This window comes from Urocitellus parryii, chromosome 7, assembly GCF_045843805.1.
Source record: "Urocitellus parryii isolate mUroPar1 chromosome 7, mUroPar1.hap1, whole genome shotgun sequence".
NCBI classification, from domain to species: Eukaryota; Metazoa; Chordata; class Mammalia; order Rodentia; family Sciuridae; genus Urocitellus; species Urocitellus parryii.
In genome coordinates, this window is record NC_135537.1 from 145318570 (window position 1) to 145331215 (window position 12646).

General features: G+C 42.1%; 1 protein-coding gene across 1 annotated transcript; it reads left to right on the plus strand.

Moving 5' to 3' along the window:
• The first annotated feature begins 551 nt into the window (after positions 1-551).
• LOC113199005 (C-C motif chemokine 2-like) lies at positions 552-2323 on the plus strand. The gene is made up of 3 exons (XM_026411891.1): positions 552-685; positions 1392-1509; positions 1856-2323. The coding sequence occupies exons 1-3, from the start codon at positions 610-612 to the stop codon at positions 2070-2072; spliced, it is 411 nt and encodes a 136-aa protein (XP_026267676.1). The 5' UTR covers positions 552-609; the 3' UTR covers positions 2073-2323.
• Positions 2324-12646: the final 10323 nt, after the last annotated feature.

Consider the following 12646-nt stretch of genomic DNA (forward strand, 5'->3'; position numbering starts at 1 on the left):
GGCACCCTACAGTTCTATTAGGCATCTTTTATGCCTGCACCCTGCATTTTAAAAAGCAAATGAATTTGTTTAATAGCACTGTTGAGGTGCCCACCAAGGCTTTTGGGCAATTTCCTGGCTCGAAGACCTCTTGGACTGTGGCCTGAAGGTAGGCCAGGGCTAAGAAGGGACAGGCCTCTCATCTCCCTGGTCATCTCTGTTTCCCTACTTTCTTCCTTTTTCTTCAGAGGAAGCAGAATCGTTAAGAATAACCCACTTGGTTCATGTCTGTGGTTAGTCCCCTTTACTGTCCGCTGCCCCTCCTGTCCTCGCTTCCTTTGGTCTCAGCAGATGGAAAAAGTGCCAAGTTCTAACCCACAAGTGTCCCTCTTCCACTTCCTGGAAATCTCCCAGGGTATTGTTCTTGCTCAGCAGATTCAAGATTCCACTGCATCATTCATTGAGAATAAGCTGCCCTGGGCCAAGCCTCCTGGCTGGCTCCACCCTCTTGACTCTCCATAAAAGGCAGAGACAGAGCCATCCAAAGAGCAGAGAGCTGAGAACAACTCAGAAACCTCCAACTCCCAGGCTGAAGCTCGAGCTCTCTCTCTCTCTCTCTCATCCTCCACCATGAAGGTCTCCGCAGCTCTTCTGTGCCTGATGCTCACAGTAGCCGCCTTCAGCACCCACGTGCTTGCTCAGCCAGGTAAGACCCTGCCCCTCCACCCTGAAACATATCACCCCATCTCTGGGTCATTATGCCCAGCACATCCCAAGGGGTACCCCCTTGCCTCACCTTAGCAGCTGCTTTTCTAAGATCAGGCAACTCGGAGAAGGCTAGGAGTGACCCCAATCACACAGCTGCTGCTGGGCAGAGCCTGGGCTAGATTCCCAGCTCTGGACCAACTCCAGCTCCTTCCAGGACTCTAGCTCTGGAAACATGCCCCTGGGAAGTTACTGCCTCAGCTGCTGTCAGTAGTCCTGGGTGATCAAAGTGGATATTTCCCCACCTGGTCTGTGCTTCATCCAGCCCAACTTCCATAGACAGAGGTTCTGCAGAGGTAGTGGATATCAGGGAAGCTCATAGCCAGGCATAGAATTTTGGAGCCCACCAAGCCCATTGCTAAGGCCTCCAGGTATTATTATTATTTTTTTAGTCCTGATAATTTTGAATTATTAGACCATTACATTACCTTCCCTTTCTTCTCTCCATTACCAGTATTGCATACCCATTTTGCAGCACAGAAAACCGAGTCAACATGTCAAAGATCATATTCCAGCTCTGATATATAGGCAGAAGTATTGGGATTTAGTGGTTCCCCTTTCCTTCTCCTCATAACTCTTTTCTGCTCTAAGGTCAGAAGTACCTAGCCCATCCTAAAAATGCCTTTTCCATGTGGTTTATTTTTCAGATGCAGTTAATTCCCCAGTCACCTGCTGCTATACACTCACCAGCAGGAAGATCCCCATGAAAAGGCTGATGAGCTATAGGAGAGTCACCAGCAGCAAGTGTCCCAAAGAAGCTGTGATGTAAGTTGAGCATATCTTCTCTCTCTGGTCCAGAGCTCTTTCTCAGGAAGCAAAGGGTCATCTTGGAGAGTTACACTCTCTGATCCAATGTCCAGTGGTTCCCAATAGGAAGGAGGGAAACAGTGACCCCTAACATCACTCTCTATTGTGAGACCGCTCACTCAGACCATCCCTGTTTCATTAGCCTGAGGTCCCACGGCTTCCCCTGGGAAATCCAGAGGAGCGGCTTTCTCTGGAGTTGCTCCGACCACCTGCCCTCCTCCCCTAGCCACCTTGGCAGCCCCTCGATGCAGAATGGCTGAAACAGCAGAGCCACTCCATCTAACCGGGTCCTCTCTCTCCACAGCTTCACCACCGTACTGAACAAAGAGATCTGTGCTGACCCCCTGCAGAAGTGGGTTGAGGACTACGTTGCCAAAATGGACCAGAAAACTGAAGGGAACCGGAACCCGACTAGTCTAGGCACTGCAGCACCCGTGAACGCTAACTTCACCACCCCAGAACCTGTAGCTAACTTATCTGCCACTAGCTCTCCCTCCACAAACCCTAACACTAGTATATGAACTTTGTTTATTGGTATGAAACACGATGCCTTAAGTAATGTTAATCTTATTTAAGTTATTGATGCTTTAATTTTATTTTCTGTGAGTAACGGTATTTCTTTAGATTCTGAAACTTGGACATGTGGTTTTTCCTTTTGTGAACCCCAATTCCTCACCTGGTATGTTTGTGAAGGTCCTGGCAAAGATCATGAATGCAAGAACATGATGTTTGAAATCCCAAGGCAGTGTTAAAGATATTATTATGGAAATTATTATTATATAACTATGGAATAAAAATGTATATTTTTGTACAAAACCTGGCTTTGGGTATTTTCTTGAGGGAAATCACAAAGCTGAGCATACGCATTTGGTGGTAAGGTGGGGCATGGTTCTAGAGGTGGAGCTGATGTTTTGAAGGAATGGGGATGTGGGTCAGCCCTGGCCTTTTCCACTGGGAGGTCCCATCTGAGTGTCTATAGACGAATCTTTAAAACAAGGCCCAATCAGGTACTCCAGTATCATTGCTCTAGTCCTCAACATCAGTGACCCTAGTAACTTACCTGCTTAGCAAATCCCCAATCTCATGACTTTTCTCACGTCCCCTGCCCTTGCCCAAGCCCTTCTTATAATATATTCCAACCGCCCTTAACTGTGCTATGTGACTCCCATCTGTACCACCCACCATTACCTGAAATCGTTCAGACAGTGTAGGCACTGGGGGATGGCTATCAATAAGCTGATTAGATTAAGTTTCCCCAGGAAGGAGAAGACCAACTTATTCTTGATAACTAGTTACTGTTTTTATTTTTTTCTGGAAAACTTATAGAGGGGCTGGGATATAGCTCAGTTGGTAGAGTGCTTGCCTTGAATGCACAAGGTCCTGGGTTCAATCCTCTGCACCACCCCCACTCCTCCAAAAAAAAAAAAAAAAGAACTTTAGGATCATTAAGAAAAATAAAAAGATGAGTCAGAGAAAATAGCAGGAGGTAGAGACATTGATGACCTGTACATCAAAGAGGGAGAAAAGCAATTAGATGGCAGTGGGGGTCCACACCTAGATGAAGTGCTACGAAGTTTAGAAAGGAAGGTTAAATGAAAGGTTTTGAATGTTCAGGTGGGACCTGCCCAACTTTATGGTTCCTTTTAGAAGGAAAAGTTGAACATCTTCAGTCCAGTGAGGAGGAATGTGCCATGTTCAGAAGTTCAGAGGTGAGTTTCAGAAAATGGAATGCACTGACTTCACGCCAACATGAAGACGCAGGGAGAAGTGAGAGGCTACAGTGTGGTCCAGCAGGAGAGAGCCTGAATGCGGAGGCTGCCCGTCAGCCTGGAGGAGAGGGAGTGAGGCAGGGTGAAATGCTCAGGGTTTAGATGGAGGAGAGGGACCTCGGATGCAGGCTGGGGAGGCCTCCCCTGCAACCCCCATTTTAAGGGAGCAGCCTCCCTGAAACCAGAATGCACTTCTGCCCATCACCATCCCCATCCCAACCCCAGGAGCCTGGGAACATCCATTTGAATGGATGAATCTTCTCCTCCTAAATATCTACCTGTATTCCCTGGAATAGCGTTTGACTCACTATAGGGTATCTGACCCACTTGGGCACTCAGACATCTCCCACTAGGGAAAGCAAGCCTCTTACACCAGTGAAAAAACCGCATGGTACTCACCTTCTCAACCAGGTAGTGTGCCTTTGGTAGCATCACGTTCTGGGGAGAACTCTGGCTGGCAAGGACCCTCAGATTCCAATTCCAGGATAGATATTGGCTCGTTGTCACTTAGGAGTAGTTGGGTACTCTAAGTCTCTGTCAACAAAATCAGGCTGACAATGTGTTACAAACAGAAACTCGTGGGTACCTAGGTTCTCTTTTATATTTGGAAACATCTCTTGGGAAAAAAAAAAAAAAAACTTCCATTTTCCTCAGCTGAAGCTGGAGAGGAAGAAAGGGATTGTATTTCTACGTCCCTGAACCAAACCAGGGTCCCGGATGGAGGTTGAGGGATTCCTTCATGGCCTTAAGTGCCTTGATACATCCATCAGTCAGCAGGCAATATATTGGCAACTATGAAATTCATTAACCGTCATTCCAGATCCATCAGCCCTCCCTGCCTCTCTTCCATCCCTCCTGTCCACAGTCTTGCCCATCGGAAATGAAATCTCAAATCGCAGGGATGCTAAGAGGCCAAAGAGGGCAGGCATGGAATACAAACAAGTGAGACCCCACCTAGCTTACAGAGGACCAGGTCCTCTGAGGCCAGGTCTAGGAGGTAAAGGGAAGAGGGATCCACAGGTTAAACTCCCAAGATAATCTGCTCACGTGGCTACATTGTTTTTGCAAGTCATGTGTATTTATTTTCAGAAACTCTCCAATCCTTTCCCCCCACCCCTAGCCAAACATGGACTTCCTCTCTCCTTGCATGATGAAACCGAGCACAAAGCATTGGCAATCACGGCCCCTTTAGGAAGGAATGCATTCAGCTCTGGCTGCTGCCAATGTCCATTCCCAGAAATTTAGGCCTTTTCTGTCATGCTGAGAATTCTTCCAGCCTACATCCACTGCCCACTTTCAAAGCTGTGTTCACATTTCTAAGCGTTGGTTAACGTAGCACCTTTTTCCAGGTTCCAAATTCTGTATCAGTTTCTTATTACTGCTGAACGGAATTACCATGGACTTAATGGCTTAAAACAATACATCTAGACCTGAAGTGAAAAATCTGGGATGAATCAGTAGGGCTGCATTTCCCTGAAGAATTTGGGGAGGGGAGGAGTCTTCTGATCTTTAGCAATTTCTAGAAGTTGCCTGCATTCTTTCATTGTGGTTTCTTCCTGTATCTTCAACCCCTGTCTCTCTCTCTCTCTTTCTCTTTCTTTCTCTCTCTCTCTCTCTCTCTCTCTCTCTCTCTCTCTCTCTCTCTCTCTCTCTCTCTCTCTCCCTCTCTCTCTCTCTTTCTTCTTTGCTTCTGTAATTACATTTTATCTCTGACTTTCCTGCCTTCATCTTATCAGGACCTCTGGATAATCCAAGAGATCCTATCCATCTCAAGATCCTTATACTAACCTATAAAATTTCTTTTGTCATGTTAAGTAAAAATATGCACAGCTTTCCAGAGATTAGATTAGGATGTAGGCATTTGGGGAATCGGGTTGTTCTTCAGACTACCCACACCTGGAACCTGGCAAAGATGTATAATAGATAGCAGGGCACTTCGATCTAGCTTTGAGATCTGGATCTGGTTTGCTGATGACTTTGCCAGATAAGTTTTGTGCACGGCACCTTTCATCCGTGCCTGTGAAGGTTAGGGACTTGTTTTGTGCATCAAATGACTCCTAGGTAGCCTGTGCATCCAAATCATCCGAGTTCCTTTCCAAATATCAGTACATTCCCAAAGATTCTGATTTGGGATGTTAGAATGGAAGGAGGCTCACCTTCCCACTGGTATGTTTTATGAATTCCCCAGAAGACCCTGGTGCACAGAGGAATCTGGGCTCCATCCTCCTTGCACCCTCATTCAGGCGACTGGCTGCAGCTCCGATCACCAGAGTGAGAACACCTGGGTTTGAAATACCTGGGTTTTCATAGTGTCCTTTGCTCTGACCTAGACTTGGCCAATTCACAATCAGGAAGTGAAAGGGCATAGAGAGAGTCCAGAAATAAACTCAGGATCTTGGAGAGTTTGAAATACTAAGGGTTTCACCATCTCAAGCAGTTAGATGGATTTTTTAATTTTAATTTTTCAAAATTTTACATAATATGTAATATATTGTGCATATATTTAGGGGACCTCGAGTGATGTTTGATTGTGTGCATTGTGTAAGTTCAAATCAGGGTAAACATATCTATTTCCTCCATTATCATTTTTATGGCAAAAACGTTCAAAATTCTTCTAAGTTTTAAAAAAGTCCTTATATACAGTATATTATCCTTATCTGCAGTCACCTTACTGCAATAGTATACTAGAACTTCTTTCCCCTATCTAAAACTGTACATGTTAATCAACCTCTCCCCATATTCTTACCCTCTGCTCCCTCCAGCTTTTGATAACCCCCACACTATACTCTCAGCTTCTGTGAATCAACTTTTATAGATTTCACATAGGAGTAAGATCATGCAGAACTTGTCTTTCTGTGCCTGCCTTATTTCATGAAAGATAACAACCTCTAGTTCCCTTCATGTTGTTAAAAATGACAGGATTTAGTCCTTTGTGTGGCTAAATAATATTCCACTGGGTTTATATAATATGCTTTGTTTATTCATTCACCCTTTTGATGGACACTTACATCATTTCTATTTCTTGGCTACTGTGAATATGCTGCAATGAATGTGGGAGTGCAGCTATATCTCCAACTGACGAATTTCACTTCCTTTGGATATTTTCCCAGTATTGGAATAGATGAATCATATAGAAGTTCTATTTTTAATTTTTGGAGGAACCCCTTACTATTTTCCACAACAGCTGTATTAATTTACATTCCCTCTACAAAGGTTCCCTTTTCTCCATATATCCTTACTGGCATTTATTATCTTTTGCCTTTTTTAATAACAACCCTTGTAATCAAAGTGAGGTAACATCTCATTGTGGTTTTGATCTGTATTTCTCTGAGTGATTACTAGTGTCAAGCATTTTTTTCATAACCTGTTAGCCATTTGGATATCTTCCTTTGAAAAATGTCCATTTAGATTTCTTTTTTTTTTTTTATGGTAATCTTTTTTTTTTTTTTTTTTTTTTAGATTTCTTGTCCATTGTTGCATGGGATTATTTGTTTTTCTATTGGATTGTTTTGTATGTTCCTTACATATTCTTGTCATTAACTCTGCCAGAGGCAGTTTGCAAACATTGTCTCCTGTCCTTTGGGCTGTCTCTTCATTCTATTGATTGTTTACTGTGCAGAAGATTTTAGTTTGATGAAATCTCAGTTGCCTATTTTTGTTTGTGTTACTTGTGTTTTAAGGGATCCTATTCATAAATCCCTGGCCCATTCCAATGTCCTGAAATATTTTCTGCTTTCCTCTAGCAGTTTCTTAGTTTTGCTCTCACATTTAGGTCTTTAATCCATTTCAAGTTGGTTTTGTGTATGGTGAGACAGAGCGAGGAAAACAGTTTTGTTCTCCTGGATGTGTATATCCAATTGCCCCAGCATTAAGTACCGATGACTAACTTTTCTTCCATGCCTGTTCTTGGCACCTTTGTTGAAAATCAGTTGGCTATAGGTGCAGGGAGATGGAATTGTTTAAAAAATCTTTGAAAAATAAAGCATCCATTGAGCCTTTCAGGGGCTAAAGGAAGAGAATGGATTAAAAATGCAGCAATCTCATGCAAATCTGAGATCCTCAGCTGAAAAGAGAGTTCTGGACTCGGTGTGGAGGAAGCAGAAAGATCAACCAAGAATACTTATGGAGAGTGATGGCACTCGGCTCTACTAGAAAATCAGAAAAGTCCAGGTAGTTGTTTGAAGGAATTATGTTGCCAAGAAAAGTAGGAGCCAAGACTGAAAAGGTTTTGGCTATCCTAGCCACAGAAGGACATTTTAATCTTCCATGAGCAACAAATGATGACAGCCACTAAACAGGGCAGCTCCACCGATTTCCATTTCCAGGGTGGCCAAGGAGCTGCTGTTCCGGGAGTGGTCCTGCCCACCATCTCCCTAGCAATGGACCAGAACTGCTGTAGCTCAGATCCTGCCATGTTTCTTCCAGTCTTTCCTTTCCCAATGAAGGTTGAAGGAAATGGAGTTGATAATGCCCCCACCAAGACAGTGTGTGCCCTGGGAGGAGGGAGGGAGAGAGTTACCAAACCTTTGAAGCTTTCAATCATCTCCTAGTGACAATCCCTCCTCCTAAGGACTGCTATCTTGGATTGAAAGGAGATAACCTTTCAATCAAATTCACTCCCAGTGACAGTGAAACTACACACCAATCTTGTCCCCATGTCAATAAAATGACCCCAGGAGGTCAGATGAGGACTGGACTCTGAACCCTGAACCCTCCATCCCTGCCCTCTAAAAACACTGTCTCACTGATGTATTCAGTAAAAAAAAAAAAAAAAAAAAAAAAAAAAAAACATGCCCAGGAAAAACAAGTTCCAGAAGTTTTCAATCTTTTACCTATGTCCTCTTAAAGGTATTCAAAGTCTAAGACACTCCCCCAGTGTAACCAATGTAAACCCATACCTCCCCTGTAATCAGTGCTATTTTCTGTCCAGAAAGTGAGCCCACCCGATGCCTGACTCTGAGGCTGAATAAAAGTCCTAGCTGATCCATGAAGTCTGTCCCTGTCCCAGCTATTTGTACTTTCATTATGGTTTGGGTTATTTTTGCTTACAAATGTCTCTATTGTAATTGCCTTTTTATTCTATGCTATGCTTACGGGAGGGTCAGAAAAAAAGGTAAATTGTTCATTTTTTAGAGGTATCCATCAATCCTTTATTGGAGACTATAAAATTCACTGCTGCAAGATTTCATTCTCTTTTTCTAACTTCTCAATTTTTAAAACATTGTGGTAAACCAAACATAAAATTTAACATATTCACCATTTTTAAAATATTTATATTTTAGTTGTAGTCAGACACAATACCTCTATTTAATTAATTAATTTATTTATTTATTTTGATGTGGTGTCGAGGATCGAACCCAGGGCCTCACCCGTGCAAGACGAGTGCTCTGAGCCCCATATCAACCGTTTTAAGTATGGTTTAATAGTGTTGACATTAATGTACTTAACATCGTGTGCAAGAGATCTCTAGAAACTTTCCATCCTGCAAAACTGAAACTCTGTACTCAGGGAAAAAACTCGCCATTTCCCTCTCTGCCCAGTTCTGGTGACCAACATTTTATTGGCTTTCTCCGTGAATTTAACAACTTTAGATACCCCAGATAAGGGAATCGGACAGTGTACATCTTTTTGTGACTGGCTTATTTCTCTTGGGACAGTGTCCTCCAGGTTCATCCACGTTGTAGCATGTCACTTTCTTTTGTTTCTCAGGTGAACGATGTTTCATTATTCCATTAGATGAATACACCTCATTTTGTTTGTTCATTCATCCAGTAATGGACATTTGGGGTGCTTGCACTTCTTGGCTATTGTGCATAACACTATTATGAACAAGAAACACAAATATATCCTCCAGAGTCTGTTTTCAATTCTTTTATATAAATACCCAGATGTGGGATTGCTGAATCTTATGGTAATTCTATTTTTTACTTTTTGAGGAACTGCCATTCTGTTTTCCAGACTGGATACACCATTTTGCACTCCTACAAGCTGAGCACAAGCATTTCAGTTTCTCCACATGTTTGCCCACATTTGTTATTTTCTGTCTTTTTGATATTAGCATCCTAATGGTGGTGATATGATAACTCACAATAGTTTAGATTTGCATGCTTTTAATGATTAATGATGCTGAGTAATTTTCCATATGCCTATTAGCCATTGGCATATCATCCTTGAAAAAATGTCTATTGAAATCCTTTGCCCACTTTTCAAACCTTGTTATTGAACTTTTGTTTTTTTTTTTTTATTGGTTGTTCACAACATTACAAAGCTCATGACATATCATATTTCATACATTAGATTGAAGTGGGTTATGAACTCCCAATTTTACCCCAAATGCAGATTGCAGAATAACGTCGGTTACACATCCACAGTTATTGAACTTTTGGTTATTGGTTTGTGGATGTTCTTTTTCTATTTTGAATGTCAACTCCTTATCAGTTGCATGATATGCAACCACATTCCCTCATTCCATAGGTTAACGTTTCACTCTTGATTGTATCCTCTGATGAGTAGAAGTTTTTAAGTTTGATGTAGTCCGATGATATGTCTGGTTTTGCTCTTGTTGACAGTGTATCATCTCGGGTCAGACCCAATAAATCATTGCAATATATAATGTCATGTAGATTTTCTCCTATGCTTTCTTCTAGGTGATTTATAGTTTGAGGTCTTGCATTTAGGTCTTTGATGTCTTGTGAGTTAAATTTGGCATATAGTATAAGATAAAGGTCCAATTTCATTCTTTTGCATGTGGATGCCTGCTTTTCCCAGCATCATTTGTTGGAGAGACTGTCTTTTTTCCATTGAGTGATCTCGACAGCCTTGTTAAAGTTCTCTTGACTGAAGACATAAAATTATATTTCTGGGATCTCTATTCTATTCTGTTGATCTATATGTCTGTATTTATGCCAATAACACACATTTTTTTTATCTTGTTAGCTTTGTAATGTGTTTTGAAGTGAGGATGTATGAGACCTTCAGGTTTATTCTTTTATGAGATTTGATTTTGGCTACTTGGGGTCTCTGGATATTACATATCAATTTTAGGATGCATTTTTGTTTTTTCTGACAAAAATGCCATTAAGATTTTGATAGAAATTGCATTGACTCTGTAGACCGTTTTGGAGAGCATTGCCATCTCAATACTGAGTCTTCTAATCCACAGATATGAGATGTCTTTCCATTTATTTAGGTCTTCTTTAATTTACCTTAAAAACACCTTGTCATTTTTTTTTTATTCAAGTCTTTCACCTTTTTGGATAAACTCATGTCTAAGTTCTTAATTGTTTTTATGCTATTGTAAAGTGAATGCTTTATTAATTTCCTTTTCAGATTGCTTATTATTAATGTATAGAAATGCAACTTATTTTTGTGTGTTGATTTGGACTTGTTTAATAAAACAAACCATTCTAATTCCTCCAGGTGTACAGATGGGTCATTAATTTGATATCATTCTGCTTTTTTTGATGTTAGCATTTATAACTATAAATTTCCCCTTTAGCATTGCTTTCTGGGCTACCCATAAGTTTCAATATGTTGTGTTTTTGATGTTTTATTCTGAATTTAGAGTTATAGAAAAGTTGCAAGAATAATACAGAAGATTTCTTCTGTTCAGAAGATTTTTTTCTTCACTCACCATCCTCTAATGTTATCATCCTATTTTCTTCATATCTTGTAAGTTTTTCTGTGTCTGTTCCACATACCTTCTTTAGAATGGGATCCATCCTGAAGGGCAACTTCATTTGGGCCATGCCATTCTTATGATTAAGAGCAAAAGGAAACATGGTAAAACCATGAGATGACTATTAATTTCTGCTCAGAGATGGATATGTGGCTTCTGCTCACATCCAACTGGCCAAAGCTATTATACTGGTGGCACACAGATGGTGTAAGATGCGTGCTCTTACACTACCTGTGTGCCTGAGTGAACAGATTCCAATGAGGACCAGAACATTTCTCATTTTGGGTTCTTCCCCAAGATTTCCAGGACTTCCTCTGCCTCTGAAATGCCAATCTCTTTTTTAAAAAAAAATACTTATTGGGATCCAACATGGCGGCGGGCGCGGAGAGATCAAGTCTCTGACCTCTTCAGCTGCGCTGGCATAGGGAGTTGTAAACTGTCTAAATGCTGTTTGCTCAGGATCACTAGGCAATGCTGAGCTGACGTGGATCTGGGGCGAACAGTCTGGGCCTCTCAGAACACACACGGAGCCCGGATCGGCTGAATTCAAGCTCCCGTTCGCCTGCTTCTTGCAGACAAACTGCTGTGACTCAGCACAAACGATCCCGCCGAAACAACTGGTCGGCCCTTCTGATCCTACAGAAGTAAATGCCAACCGAGCCTGCATAGGCAGTGGCCACAGGATTGAAACGGGGCTTGGGAGAGACAGTCAGGACCCACCCATTGCATTGGTCACCTGGCAAAGGGAAACAAATTGTTGCCATTTGCATGGGATTCCACCATGGCAGAGGACTGACGTCACCAGAATTCGGCAGAGGAGATAACTTCATTGAAACCAGCGGCTACAGGTGTGTAATCCCCTAGCCTTCCCTCTCCACACAGCAGGGAAACCTTAAGGGCCCCTCCCAGCTCTCCCGTGAGCTCGATAGCCAGACAGAGGGAATCAAGAGTGGCGCGGGACCTGCGCGGCACAGAACTCCCAGCTACCGCTCCCACCAGTGCTGACAACTGAGGTCTCTTGCACCAGCTACCGGGGGCGTGGCTACCAGAGGGCAAGCAAAATTCACTGAGGATTCTCAGCCCCAAGCTCTATAAACTTAGGGTCTGAGGGAATGGCAAAAAGGGAGAGTGTGCCCAGGTGTTCATGAAAATAGGGCTCCCGGGAGCAGCAAACCTGGTGTGTAGCCAGTATTGTGGTGAGCGTCACCGGTGAGCAGGGCCTGGCGTGAGGAAAAGTGGGGAAGCGACTAGACACAAGAGAAGGCCTTAGGCACTCAGGATTGGAGACCTGCCCAGTCTGGGAGGAAGAGCTGCTGCACAGTGATTGGTTCCCACGTATTGAGAGGAGAAGCTTGGCCAGTGGGCACAGCTCCATCTACTGGAAGAGAAGTTAATCAAACTCTAAGACTGCATTTATTAATTTTTTTTTAATTTGGGTTCTTTTTTTTCATTTTCATTTTTTTGTTGTTGTTTTTTAAATTTTTTTCTATTTTGTTAATTTTAATTTTAATTTTTTATTATTATTATTATTATTATTATTTTTATTTTTTTATTTTTTTATTTTCTATTTTTTCTTTAGTCTTTTCATTTCTTTTCAATTTTCTTATTCCCCCTTCCTTGAATTCTACCTGCTTACTCTCATTCTCTT